This window comes from Etheostoma spectabile, unplaced genomic scaffold (genome assembly GCF_008692095.1).
Source record: "Etheostoma spectabile isolate EspeVRDwgs_2016 unplaced genomic scaffold, UIUC_Espe_1.0 scaffold00009612, whole genome shotgun sequence".
NCBI classification, from domain to species: Eukaryota; Metazoa; Chordata; class Actinopteri; order Perciformes; family Percidae; genus Etheostoma; species Etheostoma spectabile.
In genome coordinates, this window is record NW_022603726.1 from 976 (window position 1) to 19,631 (window position 18,656).

At 44.0% G+C, this 18,656-nt stretch overlaps 1 protein-coding gene across 1 annotated transcript; it reads right to left on the reverse strand.

Annotated features, from left to right (window-relative positions):
• Positions 1-445: 445 nt before the first annotated feature.
• Positions 446-17,019, reverse strand: LOC116679166 (ribonuclease inhibitor; the record flags this gene model as incomplete). The annotated part of the gene is made up of 12 exons (XM_032508852.1): positions 446-594; positions 2,542-2,637; positions 3,369-3,431; positions 3,907-4,031; positions 4,432-4,478; positions 4,981-5,154; positions 7,646-7,819; positions 8,541-8,714; positions 14,939-15,112; positions 15,634-15,807; positions 15,881-16,054; positions 16,841-17,019. Coding segments are annotated over 12 exons (1,703 nt in total), but the record flags the coding sequence as incomplete, so codon positions are not given.
• Positions 17,020-18,656: the final 1,637 nt, after the last annotated feature.

Below are 18,656 nucleotides of genomic sequence, written 5' to 3' on the forward strand. Positions count from 1 at the left end.
CCCGTTACTGAGAATCCAGCTGTTAGAAGGTATATGAAGTGAAGCTAACGCTAACAGCTGTAGGGAAGCTAACATGACCTTTAGCTGTCTCCATGAAGGAAACTAGAGCCAGCTCCCTAATGACAACATTACCATTCGGGCTGTGGATGTGGATGTTAAGGTCATGTTAAAACACCCCCCCCCCACCCCCCCCACTAACATTACTTGGTACGTAGCGTTAGCTCGGGATTCTTCAGGCCCCACAGTGCCTTGTGTTCCTTTGTGTTTCTCACTCCCACAACCCCCTCAAATAACTTATTGTTTATCAGACGTGACATAAAAAGCATGTGGGTAGAAAAAAATATGAGATTAGCTAACATTAGCCAACATATTTATAAAGATTCATATTCAAATAGTAACTTCAGCAGTCACATAAACTGAATGTGCGTAAAACACATGAACTGACCTCAGAGTCTCCAGTCTACAGTTTGGACTCTGCAGTCCAGCACACAGACGCTCCACTGCTGAATACTTCAGGTCGTTGTTACTCAGGTCCAGCTCTCTCAGATGGGAGGGGTTGGACTTCAGAGCTGAGACCACGACTTCACACTCAGTCTCAGAGAGGGGACAATCAGAAAGTCTAGGAAAACCGGTGATAAAAACATTTAAGATATTGTCAAATCTGACCCTTTGATCCTTAAAATTATATTTTGATTGACAAGGGTCTAAAGTTTGATTCCGATATGTTGAGGTCAGAGGTCACGGGACCCCTTTCAAAATGCCCGTGCATACAGACAGATGGTGTGTCCCAAATCGCGCACTTCTGTACTAAATACTAACTTTTTGAGTACATAGTGCGTTCACATTATCGAAGTGCGGTCAAATGCAGTGCACTTAAGTACCCGGATGGTGCACTCAAAACGGCCAGAAAATTGAGTGCGGATCGATGGACACTTTGCACACTCAACGGTCGCCATCTTGGCTACGTAGCAGAAGGGGCGGGGCTAACAACAGTCGAAAAACTTTCATTAATGCCGGCCGAAAATGCCGGCATTTTTACAGCGAGTATTACAGCGCAATACAAAGTTGTAACTTTTTGCTATACTTATACAAATATAGGTACATCAATATTATATTTGGTTAATCTTAAAGTTTTTAAATATATTTTTTATTTGAAAAGAGTGCACTAACAGGAACGAATATTATACAATACAGTTATGTGTACTGTTTTCAACTTATGGGGGGGGCATGACAGCGGCGTCGTCATCCTGGCATGACACGGAGCAAATAAAAATATCACATTTTCGTCATTTCCGGTAAGTGCACAAGGTAGTGCTCAATTTAAGACAACACTCCTCTGTCAAAATTTACGCACTATGTAAGATAGTACGTAGTGCACGAAGTGTACTGTCTGGAAGTGCACTAAGTGAAGTGCGTGATTTGAGACACACTCAGAGATCCGTTCTGTGGAATCGATACTGGATCATTCAGATGAAGAAAATGATATTTTTAAAACCTCCCTCTAACCTTCTAACCTTAGTACAATAATAACAATCATGATTAATCTTTTGGTAAGTAGTTTCTATTTTTTAAGAAAAGTTTTTATTTAAGGAGGATGGAGATGTTTGGTTCCTCTCTCACATCCAACAATAATTAGAGATATTAGGGCGGGGGGGTCGCCTCCACTTCCTGATACATTTGATTCTCATTCACATATTTAAAGTTGATTTGGGACATTTCCCTTTGGATATGAAGGAGATGACAGAGTTGTACAAGGTTCCCTCTGACCTGCTGCATAGAGACGGGGGGGGGTCTCTGCTTCTATCTCTAAGCTAACAGACAGGGTGGTGTGATGATGCTGTGGGATCCTACAGTCTTCCCTTTCTCTCTGCTGATTCCTCACGTCTGGATCCACTTTTTTCTTTATGAAAACTCAGTTTTTCAGCTCGCCAGCTTAAAAAAACTTAATTTCTGGGTTATTTAGTCTTCTGGTGGTGAAGATCAGCACCCAGCAGCTTTTAGGGCTGGTTCTGATGTTTTCTAGCAGACAGAATAAAGAGGAGGAACCTTCACACAATACAAGTCAACGAAGAGCAGAGAAGTCTCCCCTCCCCACCCCCCCGTCCCTTTTATTAAAGTCTTAATGTTTACATCAAGACTCGACCCCCAAAAGTTCCACTAAAGAGGAACTACCTGGTCCAGTTCTGGTCCAGTATTGAGCGAGATCCTAATGACGGGCCGGCATGAATCAAGCTGTGATGAAACCTAATGGGGCAACAATGGGGGTGGGGGGGGGAGGGGATGTGATTCCACATTGAAATCATTTAAATATTGAGGTTTTGCATCTTTTAGATACCAGGAGCCTGGATGATTTCTGTTTCCTACAGCTGGGACCACAGAAAGGGAATCAAACTGTCTCTGAAATAGAGCGGACACAGGTCCAGATGTGTCCTAGAAAAGACTCCACAGCCTGACTGCTTCCTGAAACAGAAGAAACATGCATCCCCGGACAAAGAGATCAGGTCTGTGGTAAATGCCAAAGCCTTTTCAACAAACTCCTACCGGGAACGGAGGTCTAAAGACTACAGGCTTGTAGTTCACACTGTTGAGAATGCACTGGATCCCCATTCTCTGGCCAGACCCTGAACACAGCGGGATCTATAAAACAGGTCGACCAACAGGCCAACATTAAATGCTGTAAGGAAGGCTGCAGGAGTCCTGGCAGATGGAGAACCAGGTATGGTTCTTAATGTATGAACTGCTAACGCTGCAGCTGTGTCCCACATTAATGTGATCATCTGAGGAAGGAGTGCTGTTGGTGCTGATTATTAATCTGATCATTAGTCGCTGCTTGTTGATGTCGTGTTGAATACTGGAGCTTATGGAACTGTAGATGCTACATCGCTAGTCTCGCTCCCCCCCCCGTGGATTAATGATGACAGAAGATACTTTCGATCACCATCGTCTCACTCTCACAGCGTTGGACACAACTAAGACATTTGCAAAGTACTGTAGAAATATTCCAATAAGCAGCTTTATCAGACGTAATCTGCCCCACACAAACACAAAACTCCTCCAGCTTTAGTCCTGGTAAAAAGTCCTAAAACTAGAAATGGGATCACTGCTGACTCAGAAAGTCTCTCTGGACGAGAGAGAGAAGCAGCTGCAGGGAAGAAGGGAACGAGCTTTAAAAGTGGAGGTAAGATCTGGAAGCAGGACAGGTGACGTGTGTGTGTGTGTTTGTTGTGTGTGTGTGTGTGTGTGTGTGGGTGTGGGTGTGGTGGTGGGGGGCAGTTCTGCTGGAGTCTCCTGATCCAGTAAGAAGAGATACAGGGGACATTAGATTAAAGTGGAGCTGCTGAATGATGAAGGACTGGGCATTGGAGGACTGGGTTCCTGTATGAAGTCTCTCCAGACTCAGTCAGCAGCTCAGCTGTGAAGGGGGACATTTCCTGGAAGAAGAAGAAGAAGAAGAAGAAGAGTTGATTAGAAACTGCCCCGCCAACTCTCAGTCCTGTCTATGTGACAGGATCCTCACTGCTTCCCTTTCTACTCCACGTGCACTATTTCCTCTGTATCCACCACTTCCCTTTCTACTCCACGTGCACTATTTCCTCTGTATCCACAGCTTCCCTTTCTACTCCACGTGCACTATTTCCTCTGTATCCACCACTTCCTTTTCTACTCCACGTGCACTATGTCCTCTGTATACGTGCACAGATGAAGCCTGCAGGACTGTCTGACAGCAGCTCGTGGTTTCAGAGATGAGGAAGAAGAGAAGAGATTGAAAGAGTTGATGATGAAGAGGAAGAGAAGAGAGAGAGGAGAAGGTAAAGGAACAGTAAACCCTGGAGGGGGTCACACTGAGGACCCCCCCCCCAGTCTGACCACTGCCAGATGAATTAAATGTTAAAGTGAAAGACTGACATCTGGATGGAGAGCCTCTCCACACACAAGCTGCTGCTGCTTCAACCTCTCTGGACCATCAGGAGACAGCTGGTCCTCTCTGCTGTCCTCAGACACATCAGGGTCTGTCTTTGATGGAGACGGATCTGGGGAGACAAGAGGACACAGCAGAGGGTAAAGTCCCTTTTGGAAATCCTGGTGACCCACATTAATAAAGGTCTACCAGAGGTCCATCAGAGCCCTTTGGAGCAGGTCTTTCTCCTCATGGTTCCTGTTGTTATCTATTGACAACTTCAAATAAAGTCCCAATGGAGATATTAAATCATGGTTAAGTCCAGACCACGTCCAAAGTGGGTCGGTACAAAGTCAAGACCGAGTTTAACCAACAACATTTAACAGAAATGAGAGACTGAAGACAGAGAAGAAGAAAGCAGCAGACCTGCTGTGGTTCCTGGACCAACCAGCACCTTAAAGCTCCAGCAGCTAGTCTCCAGTTCTGGTCCTGGTTTAACAGCCCCGTTATGTTTCTTTGAGATATTTACTCACCTGCTTCCTGTCTGGCAGGTGCAGCCCTGTAGACTCTGCCATCCACCCTGAAGGGATAAACATGAATAAAGCCGTTATCTTCTGGGGAGAGGTCCACTAAATCCTCATCAGATGAACCTTTAACCGATTTCCTTCAGTCAGACTGATCTCAGAGCTGTGACAAACATGAAGTGATCAGCTGTTTAGTGTTGAAATAAGAGAAGAAACACTGAGATCAGATGTGAGGGTTGGACAGGTTGATGTCTCTGATCATGATGTCATGCTGTCAGCTGGAATCCAGATTTATTTCCTTCAGACGACAGACGAGTGGCATTTCACTAAATGGCATGCATGTGAAAAGTATCAAACAGAAATCAGAGTAATGGCTTCAACAGTTAATAAGCACAAGTCTTCTGGGACTACAGACTGAATGGACTACAAGAACCATCAACATATGAACTACAGAACATTTACTACTTGATAGATGGAAGTTGTGTTTGGACATGAATTACTTTCAGTTGTTAATTAAAGATATTAGATCTCTAATAGTAACAGAGTCAGGGAACTGACCTCAGAGTCTCCAGTCTACAGTCTGGACTCTCCAGAAAACCACACAGCAGCTCCAGTCCTGAATCCTGCAGCTTGTTATTACTCAGGTCCAGCTCTCTCAGATGGGAGGGGTTAGACTTCAGAGCTGAGACCAGAGAAGCACAGCTGGTCTCTGATAAACTGCATTGCTCCAATCTGAATAAAGAATAAATGATGATGATGAAAATCAATTTCTAATTCAATAAATACGTTATTGATCCTTTAAACAGCTGCATTTGGAAACATGCTTTGGTATCTTTGATTTTATCGACATGTTTTTCAGATAGTTTTACTATTTTTTCATTGCCCCTACTTTTTACTTTGACTCCTTACATTTTACTAACGTGGCTCGTTACATTAGTTTCATATAATTTTAGTGGAGTTACCGTTGCCGTGTCATCAATACTGAATTAAAAAAACAATTTATAAAAATATAAAATCTAATAATTCATGTTTCTTCCTTTATTTTCTTTCCTTATTGCGCACACACACAAGGAAGCGAGCCCGTGACGGCAGCTGATTGGACGAGAGCGTCACGTGGGTCTGGCTGCTGGAGGACTTCAAAGCGACTGTCATGGCGGCTCGGACGGAACAGGATCTTGTGATTTTAGGAACAGAGTGGAGCGAAACGTGTTCCTGAAAACATCTGAAGGAGAAAGAGGCCGTGCAGATGTTGAATCTGTCTTCATTTCAGATCCACACAGGTCCCTTTAAAAGATGTTGAGAGGCGGCGAGCCGAGCCGGTCGCTCCTCATCTGCTACAGGAACGCCAGCTGGAAAACTGCGTTCCAGTCTGTGTGTTTCAGTGTGTGTGTGTGTGTGTGTTTCTTTGTGTGTCTGTGTGTGTGGCTGTGTGTGTGTGGCTGTGTGTGTGTGTCAGTAAATCAACACATTTGTTCGTAGAGTCCCAATCATCCGTTCAGTTTTTGCATAACTGCAACAGCAACATAAATAAAACTTGTTTTAAACATGAAGAAAAAAACTTTTGTCTCAAAAAATTAAAAATAGTTTGTCGTTTTGCTCTCTAGTCACACACACCTCCACCTGTCCCAGGTGAGGTCTACATATAGAGTTACCCCCCCTGACCTCATCATCATCATCATCATCATCATCATCATCACATCATCATCAACAGTAATTATGATCCGTATTGTTTGAATATAGGTGTCAGCATCGCCATCGTCAATTGTCGTCATTCATCATGTAGGCGCTGTGGAAGACGGCTGCCTCTCCAGTAGCTCTCCGGTTTCTAGCTCTTTTTCACTTCCTCGAGTGCAGTCTCTCTCCTCCTCTCCCCTACTATCTCCTATTTTTGTCTAGTTGTTGTGTGGAGACTTTCTTTCTCTCTCCCCGCTGCCTGCTGTTTTCCTTGGAACCTTCGAAATGGATTCGATCAACTGGTCACTCGGCGCTATTGACAAGATTTTTTCAGCCAAGCATGCTTCACCGGGAGAGCCCAGCTGCCCGGCCGGAACATACGCTGCGGTCTGCTTGGACTTCTGACCATGGAAGATGTAGAAGATTTGTGGATAATTGGAATTCTGTTGGGAGGCTTTCTGGTCCTGGGACTTGGAATCTCCTTAAATCATCATCAAATTGGTAAGACAGCAGCCAGTAAATTTGCCCCAAGGCTGTCTGGGCAACTCAAGGAGGGATTGAATGTATTAAACGAGAAGTTGAAGGTTTTACATCAGAGGGCTGATCAGAACGGTGAACTGTGTCGTAACATCTCAGACCGGGCAGTGAAAGCGCAGAGGAGGATGGACGCAATTGGGGTTCAGTCGGTGGATCTGCTTTGTGCAATCACCGGACTGACAATGAAGGTAGAAATCAATACATGAATTGGACGCACGGATGTCGCTGAGGATGAGAGAGATTGACGGACACTGATTCGGACAATGCCTTCAAATCTACCTAAATTGGATTTAAACTTATGTCCCCCCAGTACACACACACACTTTTCTCCCAAGCGGGAAAACAACCTGCAGCTGGCCCCCTATCTCCTCCTGCACTGTCTTTATCTCCCCTCAAGGCCAAGACCGGACTGAACTGAACTCTTTGTAATAACAACACAGACAGTTTGCCGCCACTCATCTCACCAGACACACACACAGACCCACATACACACACAAACCCGCATACACACATACACACCGCGTCCCTATCCCTACCCCCCTCCGACCTTATTTTGTTCTTTCAACACCCACACCCCAGTCACCTCAAAAAATCCCCTCATGTGACCACATGTACTGCGTGTTGTCCTGTGCATCATCAACATCATCATTATTGTGATTTGTGTTGTATTCTTGTCTTTTTTCTCCTTCTCATGCTGTATCGGATGCTGGTAACTTTAATTTCCTTGCGGGAGTCATCCCAAAGAGAGTAATAAAACTATGTCTAAGTCTAAGCATGATTACAAATGACATACATGTGAAGAAGATCAAACAGAAATCAGAGTAATGGCTTCAACAGTTAATAAGCACAAGTCTTCTGGGACTACAGACTGAATGGACTACAAGAACCATCAACATATGAACTACAGAACATTTACTACTTGATAGATGGAAGTTGTGTTTGGACATGATTTAGTTTCAGTTGTTAATTAAAGATATTAGATCTCTAATAGTAACAGAGTCAGGGAACTGACCTCAGAGTCTCCAGTCTACAGTCTGGACTCTCCAGAAAACCACACAGCAGCTCCAGTCCTGAATCCTGCAGGTTGTTGTAACTCAGGTCCAGTTCTCTCAGATGGGAGGGGTTGGACTTCAGAGCTGAGACCAGAGCAGCACAGCTGGTCTCTGACAAACTGCAGTTCCACAATCTGAATAAAGAATAAATGATGATGATGAAATTAATTTCTAATTCAATAAAAACTTTATTGATCCTTTAAACAGCTGCATTTGGAAACATGCTTTGGTCTCTTTGTTTTCATCTACGTGTCTGTGTGTGTGTGTGTGTGTGTCTGTGTGTGTGGCTGTGTGTGTGTCTGTGTTTACTTGTATTTCAGTGTGTTTCTGTGTGTGTGTGTGTGTGTGTGAGACTGTTCCTGAGTGTTTGTGTCTTTCTGTGTGTGTCTGTGTGTGTAGTGTATGTGTGTGTGTGTCTGTGTGTCTGTATGTCTGTGTGTGTGTGTACTTCTGAGTGTGTGTCTGTGTGTGTATTTTTGTGGGTGCGTCAGTGTGTGCTTCTGTTTATGTGTGTGTGTGTGTGAGTGTGTTTGTGCCTTTCTTTGTTATTCTTTGTGTGAGTCTCTGTTTGTGTCTGTATGTAGTGTATGTGTGTGTCTATTTGTGTGCTCTGTGTATGTGTGTGTGTGTGCGTTTGTGTGTCTGTGTGTGTGTGTGTGTGTGTGTGTGTGTGTGTGTGTGTGTCAGTTAATCAACACATTCGTTCGTAGAGTCCCAATCATCCGTTCAGTTTTTGCATAACTGCAACAGCAACATAAATAAAACTTTTTTTAAACATAAATTAATAACAGTGTTAGTTTCAGTTGTTAATTAAAGATATTCGATCTCTAATAGTAACAGAGTCAGGGAACTGACCTCAGAGTCTCCAGTCTACAGTCTGGACTCTCCAGAAAACCACACAGCAGCTCCAGTCCTGGATCCTGCAGCTTGTTATATCTCAGGTCCAGGTCTCTCAGATGGGAGGGGTTGGACTTCAGAGCTGAGACCAGAGAAGCACAGCTGGTCTCTGACAAACTGCAGTTCCACAATCTGAATAAAGAATAAATGATGATGATGAAATTAATTTCTAATTCAATAAATACTTTATTGATCCTTTAAACAGCTGCATTTGGAAACATGCTTTGGTCTCTTTGTTTTCATCTACATGTTTTTCAGATAGTTTGTCTGTCTCTGTGTCTTTGTGTGTTTTTCTGTGTGTGTCTGTGGATCTTTGTGTGTGTGTGCGATTGTATGTTACTGTTTCTCTGTGTGCGTGTCTATATTTGTGTGTGTGACTGTGAGTATGAGTGTGTGTTTTTGTGTGTGTGTGTCTTTGTCAGTGTTTGTGTGTCTTTGTGTTTGTGTTTGTATTTCTGTGTATGTGTGCCTGTTTGTGTTTTTGTGTGTGTGTGTGTGTGTGAGTGTGTATTTCTCTGTGTGTGTGTGTATTTCTGTGTGTTTGTCTGTGTGTCTGTATGTGTGTATTTGTGTTTGTGTGTGTGTGTATTTCTGTGTGTGTGTGATTGTGTCTCTGTTTCTTTGTGTAAGTGAGATGTGTTTGTTTCTGTGTGTTTTTGTGTTTTTTGTGTATGTGTCTGTTTATTTGTGTCAGCGTGTGTGTCTGTCTGTGTGTTTATGTTTGTATTCCTGTGTGTGTGTGTAGTTCAGTGTGTGTGTGTGTGTGTGTATGTTTGTATGTGTGTGTGTGTGTGTGTAGGAGCGATCTGTGTGTGTGTATGTGTGTGAGTGTAAGAACGGTCTGTGTGTGTATATGTGGGTGTGTGTGTGTGTCAGTAAATCAACACATTTGTTCGTAGAGTCCCAATCATCCGTTCAGTTTTTTCACAACTGCAACAGCAACATAAATAAAACTTGTTTTAAACATGAAGAAAAAAAGTTTGTCTCAAAAAATGAAAAATAGTTCTCTCTAGTCACACTCACACCTCCACCTGTCCCAGGTGAGGTCTACATATAGAGGTACCACCCCCTGACCTCACCATCATCATCATCATCATCATCATCAACAGTAATTATGATCCGTATTATTTGAATATAGGTTTCAGCATGATTATAAATGGCATGCATGTGAAGAGGATCAGAATCAGTATCAGAATCAGCTTTATTCGCCAGGTTTGAGGACACATACAAGGAATTTTTCTTTGGAGCATTGTTGCTCACACTGTGCATACACATAAAAACAAAACAAAAACAACCAAAACAAAAAATATACACACTCTAAACAGAACAATATAGAGGCATGAGTGCATTGAAGAGATCAAGAAAATTATTTAAATGTGGAGCATAGTGCAAGGATACTGGGATAAATAGTATTATGTTGGCATAGGAAACACAGCTATTACTTGGTTCAAAAACTATCTTACAGAGCGAACGCAATGTGTTTCTATAGATGGTCTTAAATCAGACTTTTTAGAAATTTCTATGGGTGTTCCTCAAGGTTCGATTTTAGCCCCCATTTTATTTTCTATATTCATAAATAACATTGGAAAAGACGTGCAAACTGCTAAACTGCACCTTTATGCAGATGATACTGTGATATATTCAGTTGCCTCTTCACTGAATCAAGCCATGCATGACCTTCAGTTGGCCTTTCAACAGCTTCAAGTTTCTCTACATGGCCTTAAGTTAGTGCTAAATACTAAGAAAACCAAATTTATGACGTTTTCAAGGGCTCGTTCCCAATCCCCAGATAATATAACTATTAACACATTAAGCGGAGACTTAATTGAAAATGTTTCATCATATAAGTATTTAGGTTTTTGGCTGGACAACAAACTTTCTTTTAAAGTTCATGTTGAAAAACTTGTAAAAAAGCTGAAACTAAGGCTGGGTTTTATTTTAGAAATAAAACTTGTTTTAACATGTCAGCCAGAAAAACACTTGTTCAGGCTACTTTTTTAAGTGTTTTGGACTATGGTGATGTTGTCTACATGCATGCTGCCTCTAGTCCTCTCCACCTGTTAGACTCTGTGTACCATTGTGCTTTGCGCTTCTTAACTAACTCTTATGCACGTACTCATCATTGTACGCTGTATGAACTGGTAGGCTGGCCGTCACTAAGTCTACGTAGACAACTTCATTTTTATATTTTTCTATACAAGGCCATGTTGGGTAAACTGCCGGCATATTTATGTAATCTCCTCAAGCTAAATTCCAGCCATTTTCATCTCCGTTCCACCAGGTGGCGCTCTTACCAGGTTCCAAGGGTTTTTTACTGAGCTGGGGAAGAAAGCCTTCTCTTACTCCGCTCCTTGGTCTTGGAATAACTTGCAAAACTTGATCCATTTAAATAATCTAGTCCCATTGAATGAATTTAAGGCCATGTTAAAATGTCATGTAATTCAAAAATGTAACTGCCCTATGTGACCTGTCCTTTCCTCTATGTGAGATTTTGTCTGTGCTGTATTTGTTTAAATTGTAACTGGTGTGCCGTCTTGGCCAGGTCTCCCTCGAAAAAGAGATTTCAATCTCAAGGGACTTCCTGGTTAAATAAAGGTTAAATAAATAAAAAAAAATGTTATTATATTACAATATGAACAGTATGAACATTATGGACAGTTCTGAAATAGAAAGAGAATGAGAACGATGAATGAATAACAAATAAGAGAGATGTGAGAATGGTGAATAAATAGTAAATAATAAGTGAGATATGAGAATGATGAATAATACTAAATAAGTGGAATGATAAGTGGAACCAGTGAACAGGTGCTATAGAGACCGTGTTACTGGGTTATGGACCAGAATTGAACCTCACACTGACGGTAAGAAGTCAGCTGTTCATTAGAGAGATTGCTTGTGGGTAGGAACTGATCCTGAGTCTGATGGTTTTGGCGGACAGGGCTCTGTAGTGCCTTCCAGAGGGCAGAAGCTGGAACAGATTGTGTCCGGGGTGAGAAGGGTCTGCAGTGATGGTTCCTGCCCGTTTCCTGACTCTGGAGGTGTATAAGTCATGGACGGAGGGCAGGTTGGCACCAATGATCTTTTCTGCAGTCCTAACTGTCCGTTGTAGTCTGCTCCGGTCCTCTTTGGTGGCTGATCCAAACCAGACAGTGATGGACGTGCAGAGGACAGACTGGATGATGGCTGTGTAGAAGTGGATCAGCAGCTCCTTAGGCAGGTTGAGCTTCCTGAGCTGGCGCAGGAAGTACATCCTCTGCTGGGCCTTTTTGATGATGGTGTCTGAGTTGGGCTCCCACTTCAGGTCCTGGGATATAGTGGATCCCAGAAACCTGAAGGATTCCACAGCAGACACAGGGCTGTTGAGTATGGTGATGGGGGGAAGAGTGGGGGGTCTCTTCCTGAAGTCCACGATTATCTTCACAGTTTTGAGCGTGTTGAGCTCAAGGTTGTTCTGACTGCACCAGAGAGCCAGCTGATCCACCTCCCGTCTGTAGGCCGACTCATCACCGTCCCGATGAGGCCGATGACGCTTGTGTCGTCAGCAAACTTCAGAAGTTTAACAGATGGGTCTCCTGAGGTGCAGTCATTGGTGTAGAAGGAGAAGAGCAGTGGGGAGAGCACACACCCCTGGGGGGCGCCAGTACTAATAGTCTGTGTGCTGGATGTGATGTTCCCCAGCCTCACCTGCTGACTCCTGTCAGTCAGGAAGTTTGTGATCCACTGACAGGTGGAGGCTGGCACAGTGAGCTGGGAGAGTTTGGTACTGAGGATGTCCGGGATGATGGTGTTAAACGCTGAGCTGAAGTCCACAGACAGGATCCTTGCATAAGCCCCTGGAGAGTTGAGGTGTTGCAGGATGTAATGCAGTCCCAAGTTGACTGCATCATCCACCGACCTTTTAGCCCTGTAGGCAAACTGCAGGGGGTCCAGCAAGGGGACTGTGATGTCCTTCAGGTGGGCCAACACCAGTCTTTCAAAGGACTTCATGAATACAGATGTCAGGGAGACAGGCCTGTAGTCATTTAGTCCAGAGATGGAGGTTTTTTTGGGGACTGAAATGATTGTTGAGCGTGTGAAGCAGGAGGGAACTTCAGATAGCTCCAGAGATCTGTTGAAGATCCGAGTGAAGATGGGGGCCAGCTGGTCTGCACATATTTTCAGGCAGGATGGTGACACACCGTCTGGGCCAGGAGCCTTTCTGGTCTTCTGCCTCTGGAAGAACTGGCGCACATCCACTTCACAGATCGTGAGTGCAGGCGAGGGGACAGAGGGGGGGAGGTGACTGACTGAGGTGTGAGTTGGTGAGTTGGTGTGGGGGAGGGTCGTTGAGAACCAGCAGTGTTGGGGGATGGTCTCCTGTAGTTAGTGAGAGTCTGCAGGCCTCTCCACACTGACCGAGGATCGTTGTTTGAAAAGCTGTTTTCCAGCTTTTTAGCACAGCTCCTCTCAGCTGCTTTGATCTCTGTGGTCAGTGTGTTCTTGGCCTGGTTATACAGGACTCTGTCCCCACTTCTGAAGGCCTCCTCTTTTGACTGACGGAGCTGCCTGAGTCTGGCTGTGAACCAGGGTTTTTGGTTGTTATATGTGCAGAAGGTTTTTGTCGGCACACACACGTCCTCACAAAAGCTGATTTAAGATGTCACAGTGTCAGTTAGTTGGTCCAGATCAGTGGCTGCAGCTTCAAAAACACTCCAATCAGTACAGTCAAAGCAGGCCTGTAAATCCAGCTTTGACTCGTTGGTCCATCTTTTCACCCTCTTTACAAGAGGTTTAACAGATTTTAGTTTCTGCCTGTATGTCGGGACAAGATGAACCAGACAGTGATCAGAGAGTCCCAAGGCTGCACGTGGGACAGAGCGATAGGAGTCCTTTAATGTAGTATAGCAGTGGTCCAGTATATTAGTGTCCCTGGTGGGACACTTAATATGCTGCCTATACTTTGGGAGTTTGTGGCTGAGGATTGCTTTGTTGAAGTTCCCAAGAACAATGAGCAGGGAGTCAGGATGTTTTTTCTCCACGTTAGTAATCTGGTGGGCCAGGTGCAGTAACGCCTCACTGACACAGGCCTGAGGGGGGATGTAGACCTGGTGGGCCAGGTGCAGTAACGCCTCACTGACACAGGCCTGAGGGGGGATGTAGACCTGGTGGGCCAGGTGCAGTAACGCCTAACTAACACAGGCCTGAGGTGGGATGCAGACTGGTGGGCCAGGTGCAGTAACGCCTCACTAACACAGGCCTGAGGGGGGATGTAGACCTGGTGGGCCAGGTGTAGTACGCCTCACTAACACAGGCCTGAGGGGGATGTAGACCTGGTGGGCCAGGTGCAGTAACACCTCACTAACACAGGCCTGAGGGGGATGTAGACCTGGTGGGCCAGTGCAGTAACGCCTCACTAACACAGGCCTGAGGGGGGATGTAGACCTGGTGGGCCAGGTGCAGTAGCGCCTCACTAACACAGGCCTGAGGGGGGATGTAGACGGCGACCAGAATGAACGAGGAGAACTCCCGCGGTGAATAAAATGGTTTGCAGTTTATGAATAGTGACTCTAAGTGGGGGCTGCAGGATTTTTCCAGAACTGTGACATCTGTCATCAACCTTCGTTTATGTAGAGACAGAGTCCGCCTCCCTTTGTTTTCCCCGTGAGCTCCAGTACGCGATCCGCCCGGTAAAGATTGAATCCCGGGAGGAGAAGTGCGCTGTCCGGAATGCTCGGAGTGAGCCAGGACTCGGTAAAGCAGAGGGCGGCAGATCTGCAGAAGTCCGAGTTGGTTTTGTTGAGGAGCAGCAGTTCGTCCATTCTGTTTGCCAGAGAGCGGACATTCGCCAGGTGGATGGAGGGGAGCGCAGTATGAAAGCCCCACTGTCTCAATTTAACAAGCGCGCCAGCGCGCTTCCCCCTCCGGCGTCTCCGGTGGATCGCGTAGAGAACTGCTGCGCCTCCAACTAATAACTCCGAGAAAGTTCCAGGTTCGGAAAAAAGTGGTGGAAAAATATGAAGAGTTGAAAGTCCAATATTTAAGAGCTCATCTCTGGTAAATGTTACCAGAAAATGTTGGCGGAAAACAGACAAAATAAACAAAAACACGAAAAGCACAATGGAGCGTAGTCCAGAGGCGGCCATCTGCGGTGCCATCTTGAATATATATGATCAAACAGAAATCAGAGTAATGGCTTCAACAGTTAATAAGAACAAGTCTTCTGGGACTGCAGACTGAATGGACTACAAGAAACATCAACATATGAACTACAGAACATTTACTACTTGGTAGATGGAAGTTGTGTTTGGACATGAATTAGTTTCAGTTGTTAATTAAAGATATTAGATCTCTAATAGTAACAGAGTCAGGGAACTGACCTCAGAGTCTCCAGTCTACAGTCTGGACTCTCCAGAAAACCACACAGCAGCTCAAGTCCTGAATCCTGCAGGTTGTTGAGACTCAGGTCCAGCTCTCTCAGATGGGAGGGGTTGGACTTCAGAGCTGAGACCAGAGAAGCACAGCTGGTCTCTGACAACCAGCAGCCCCTCAATCTGAATAAAGAATAAATGATAATGATGAAAATTAATTTCTAATTCAATAAACACTTTATTGATCCTTTAAACAGCTGCATTTAGAAACATGCTTTGGTCTCTTTGTTTTCATCTACATGTTTTTTAAATATTTTAGATAAGTTTGTTGTGCCAACTTTTTACTTTGACTCCTTACATTTTACTAAATTGACTCGTTACTTTAGTTTCATGTAATTTCAGTGGAGTTACCGTTTCCGCGTCACCAACACTGAATAAAAATAAATATTACATAAAAATCTTCAATCTGATAATTCATATTTAATCCTTTATTTTCTTTCCTTATTGATCACACAGACAAGGACGGGAGCATCTGAGACTAGCTAACATTAGCCAACATATTTATAAAGAATCATATTCAAACAGTTATTTCATCAGTAAAAGAAAAATATTTTTTAACATTCAAATGATATTTAATTTTCAGCAAGTGTTCCAACAACCCTAGTGAGTTATACACTGTATGTGATTACAACACATGAACTGACCTCAGAGTCTCCATTCTACAGTTGGGACTCTGCAGTCCAGCACACAGACGCTCCACGTCTGAATCCTCCAGGTAGTTGTTACTCAGGTCCAGCTCTCTCAGATGGGAGGGGTTGGACTTCAGAGCTGAGACCATGACTTCACACTCAGTCTCAGAGAGGCAATAGTCATTAAGCCTGTGATCAGAGATAATAAAACATTTAAAATACTGCTAAGACCAGCATGGACTGAGTCCAACCCTCTACTGACCTCAGAGTCTTCAGTCTACAGTCTGGACTCTCCACAAGATCACGCAGCAGCTCCACGTCTGAATCCTGCCGATCGTTGTATCTCAGGTCCAGCTCTCTCAGATGGGAGGGGTTGGACTTCAGAGCTGAGACCAGGGAAGCCAAGCTGGTCTCTGACAACCTGCAGAACTTCAATCTGAATAAAGAATAAATGAAGATGATGAAAATCAATTTCTAATTCAATAAAAACTTTATTGATCCTTTAAACAGCTGCTTTTGGAAACATGCTTTGGCCTCTTTGTTTTCATCTACATGTCTGTGTGTGTGTCTGTTTGTGACAGTGTGTATGTGTGTGTCTGTGTGTGTGTCTGTTTGTGTCTGTCTTTTTGTGTGTTTTGTGTGTGTGTATGGTTGTTTCTGTTTTTTTCTGTAAGTGTATGTGTGTTTGTGTGTGTCTGTGTGTGTGTCTGTCTGTGTATCTTTCCTTATGTTTCTGTGTGTCTTTGTGTATCTATGTCTGTGTTTGTCTGTTTTCGTGTGTGACTGTATGTGTATGGGTGTGTCTGTGTGTGTGTGTGTGTGTGTTTCTGTCTGTGTTTCAGTGTGTGTCTTTGTGTGAGATTTTGTGTATGTGTGTGCCTGTGGTTTTGTATGTATGTATGCGTGTGTCTGAGTGTTTTTGTGTGTGTGTGTTTGTGTGTGTGTGTGTGTGTACATGTGTAAAATAATTTTCCATATCACTCTCTTGTCACACACACACACCTCCACCTGTCCCAGGTGAGGTCTACAAATGGAGTTACCACCCTCTGACCTTCATCATCATCATCATCATCATCATCAACAGTGATTGTGATCCGTATTATTTGAATATAGGTGTCAGAATGATCATAAATGACATAGGAGTTGTGTTTGGACATGAATTATTTTCAGTTGTTAATTAAATATTTGAGATCTCTAATAGTAACAGAGTCAGGGAACTGACCTCAGAGTCTCCAGTCTACAGTCTGGACTCTCCAGAAAACCACACAGCAGCTCCACTCCTGAATCATGCAGGTTGTTATGACTCAGGTCCAGCTGTCTCAGATGGGAGGGGTTGGACTTCAGAGCTGAGACCAGAGAAGCACAGCTGGTCTCTGACAAACTGCAGCCCTCCAATCTGAATAAAGAATAAAGGATAGTGATGAAAATAAATTTCTAATTCAATAAAAACATTATTGATGCCTTAAACAGCTGCATTCGGAAACATGCTTTGGTCTCTTTGTTTTCATTTAAGTCTTATTTATCAGATCGATCTCAGTTTGTTCATATTAATGATGAATCCTCTGTGCACGCCAAGTTAGTCATGGAGTCCCACACGGATCTGTGCTCGTCCAATCCTGTTCACTTATATATGCTTTCCTTTAGGCAGTATATTAGGAAACACTCCATAAACTTTCATTGTTATGCAGATGATACTCAATTATATCTATCGATCAAGCCGGATGAAACTACTCAGTTAGCTAAACTTCAAACGTGCCTTCAAGATATTAAACCTGGATGAGCTGTAATTTCTAATGTTAAACTCAGATAAAACTGAAGTTATTGCTCTGGGACCCAAGCACCGCCGTGACGCATTATCAAAAGAGATAGTTACTCTGGATGGCATCACCTGGCCTGGCCCCCCCAGCACCACCCGGCCTCCAGCACCACTGTGGAGGAATCTGGGAGTTATCTTTGATCAACATGTCCTTTACATTCCCACATAAATCAAATTTCAAGGATTGCCTTTTTTCACCTACTAATATTGCAAAAATCAGGACTATCCTGTCTAAAATGATGCAGAAAACTAGTCCGCATTTTGTTACTTCTAGGCTGGATTACTGCAATTCTTTTATTATCAGGCTGCTCGGAAAAGTCCATAAAGACTCTCCAGCTGATCCAGAATGCTGCAGCAGTGTTCTGACAGGAACCAGGAAAAGAGACCACATCTCTCCTGTTTTAGCTTCTCTGCATTGGCTTCCTGTAAAATCTAGAATGAATTTAAAATCCTTCTTCTTAGCTACAAGCTCTTCATGGTCAGCTCCATCTTATGTTAAAGATCTCATGGTACCTTACAACCCTTAAAGAGCACTACGCTCCCAGAATGCAGGGTTACTTGTGGTTCCTAGAGTCTCTAAAAGTAGAACGGGAGCCAGAGCGTTCAGCTATCAGGCTCCTCTCCTGTGGAACCTGGTTCCAGTTTGGGTTCGAGAGGCAGACACCATCTCCATATTTAAGAGTAGGCTTAAGACGTTCCTCTTTGATAAAGCTTATTGTTAGGGCATAGAATTGAATATTGTTAGGGAGTGAGGAGCCGCAGCGTCCGCCTAACCCGGTCCACCTGCTTCTCGTCATAGTTGTCAGATTTATCTATCATGTAATAAACTAAAGGGAGACTTGGCATACAGCCCGATCCGGTTGGGGAGAGTTCTAGCCCGACCAGGCTCCTCTCTTTACCCTGTCTCTCTTGGTTTTGCTTAATAGTTTTAGACAGCTGGGGACATCCTTTGATACACTGAGCTCCTCTCTCCTCTATCTTCCTATCTTTTCATTTATGTGCATCCATGTCCCAGAAATGCGTGTTCTAACCTAGCTCCGGGGAGTCTTCCCAGGAGTCCTTATGTTCTTTTTCCCCAGCATGTTCCCTCGGATCAGCATGCTCCAAAATCAGGGTAGCAGCTGTCGCCATGGTCCCGCTACCCTTCTTCTGCGGTGCATGTTCATCTGCTACACTCTGCGGTGCCAGCTACGTCCTGCTGTGCCTTGTAATGCCGCACAGT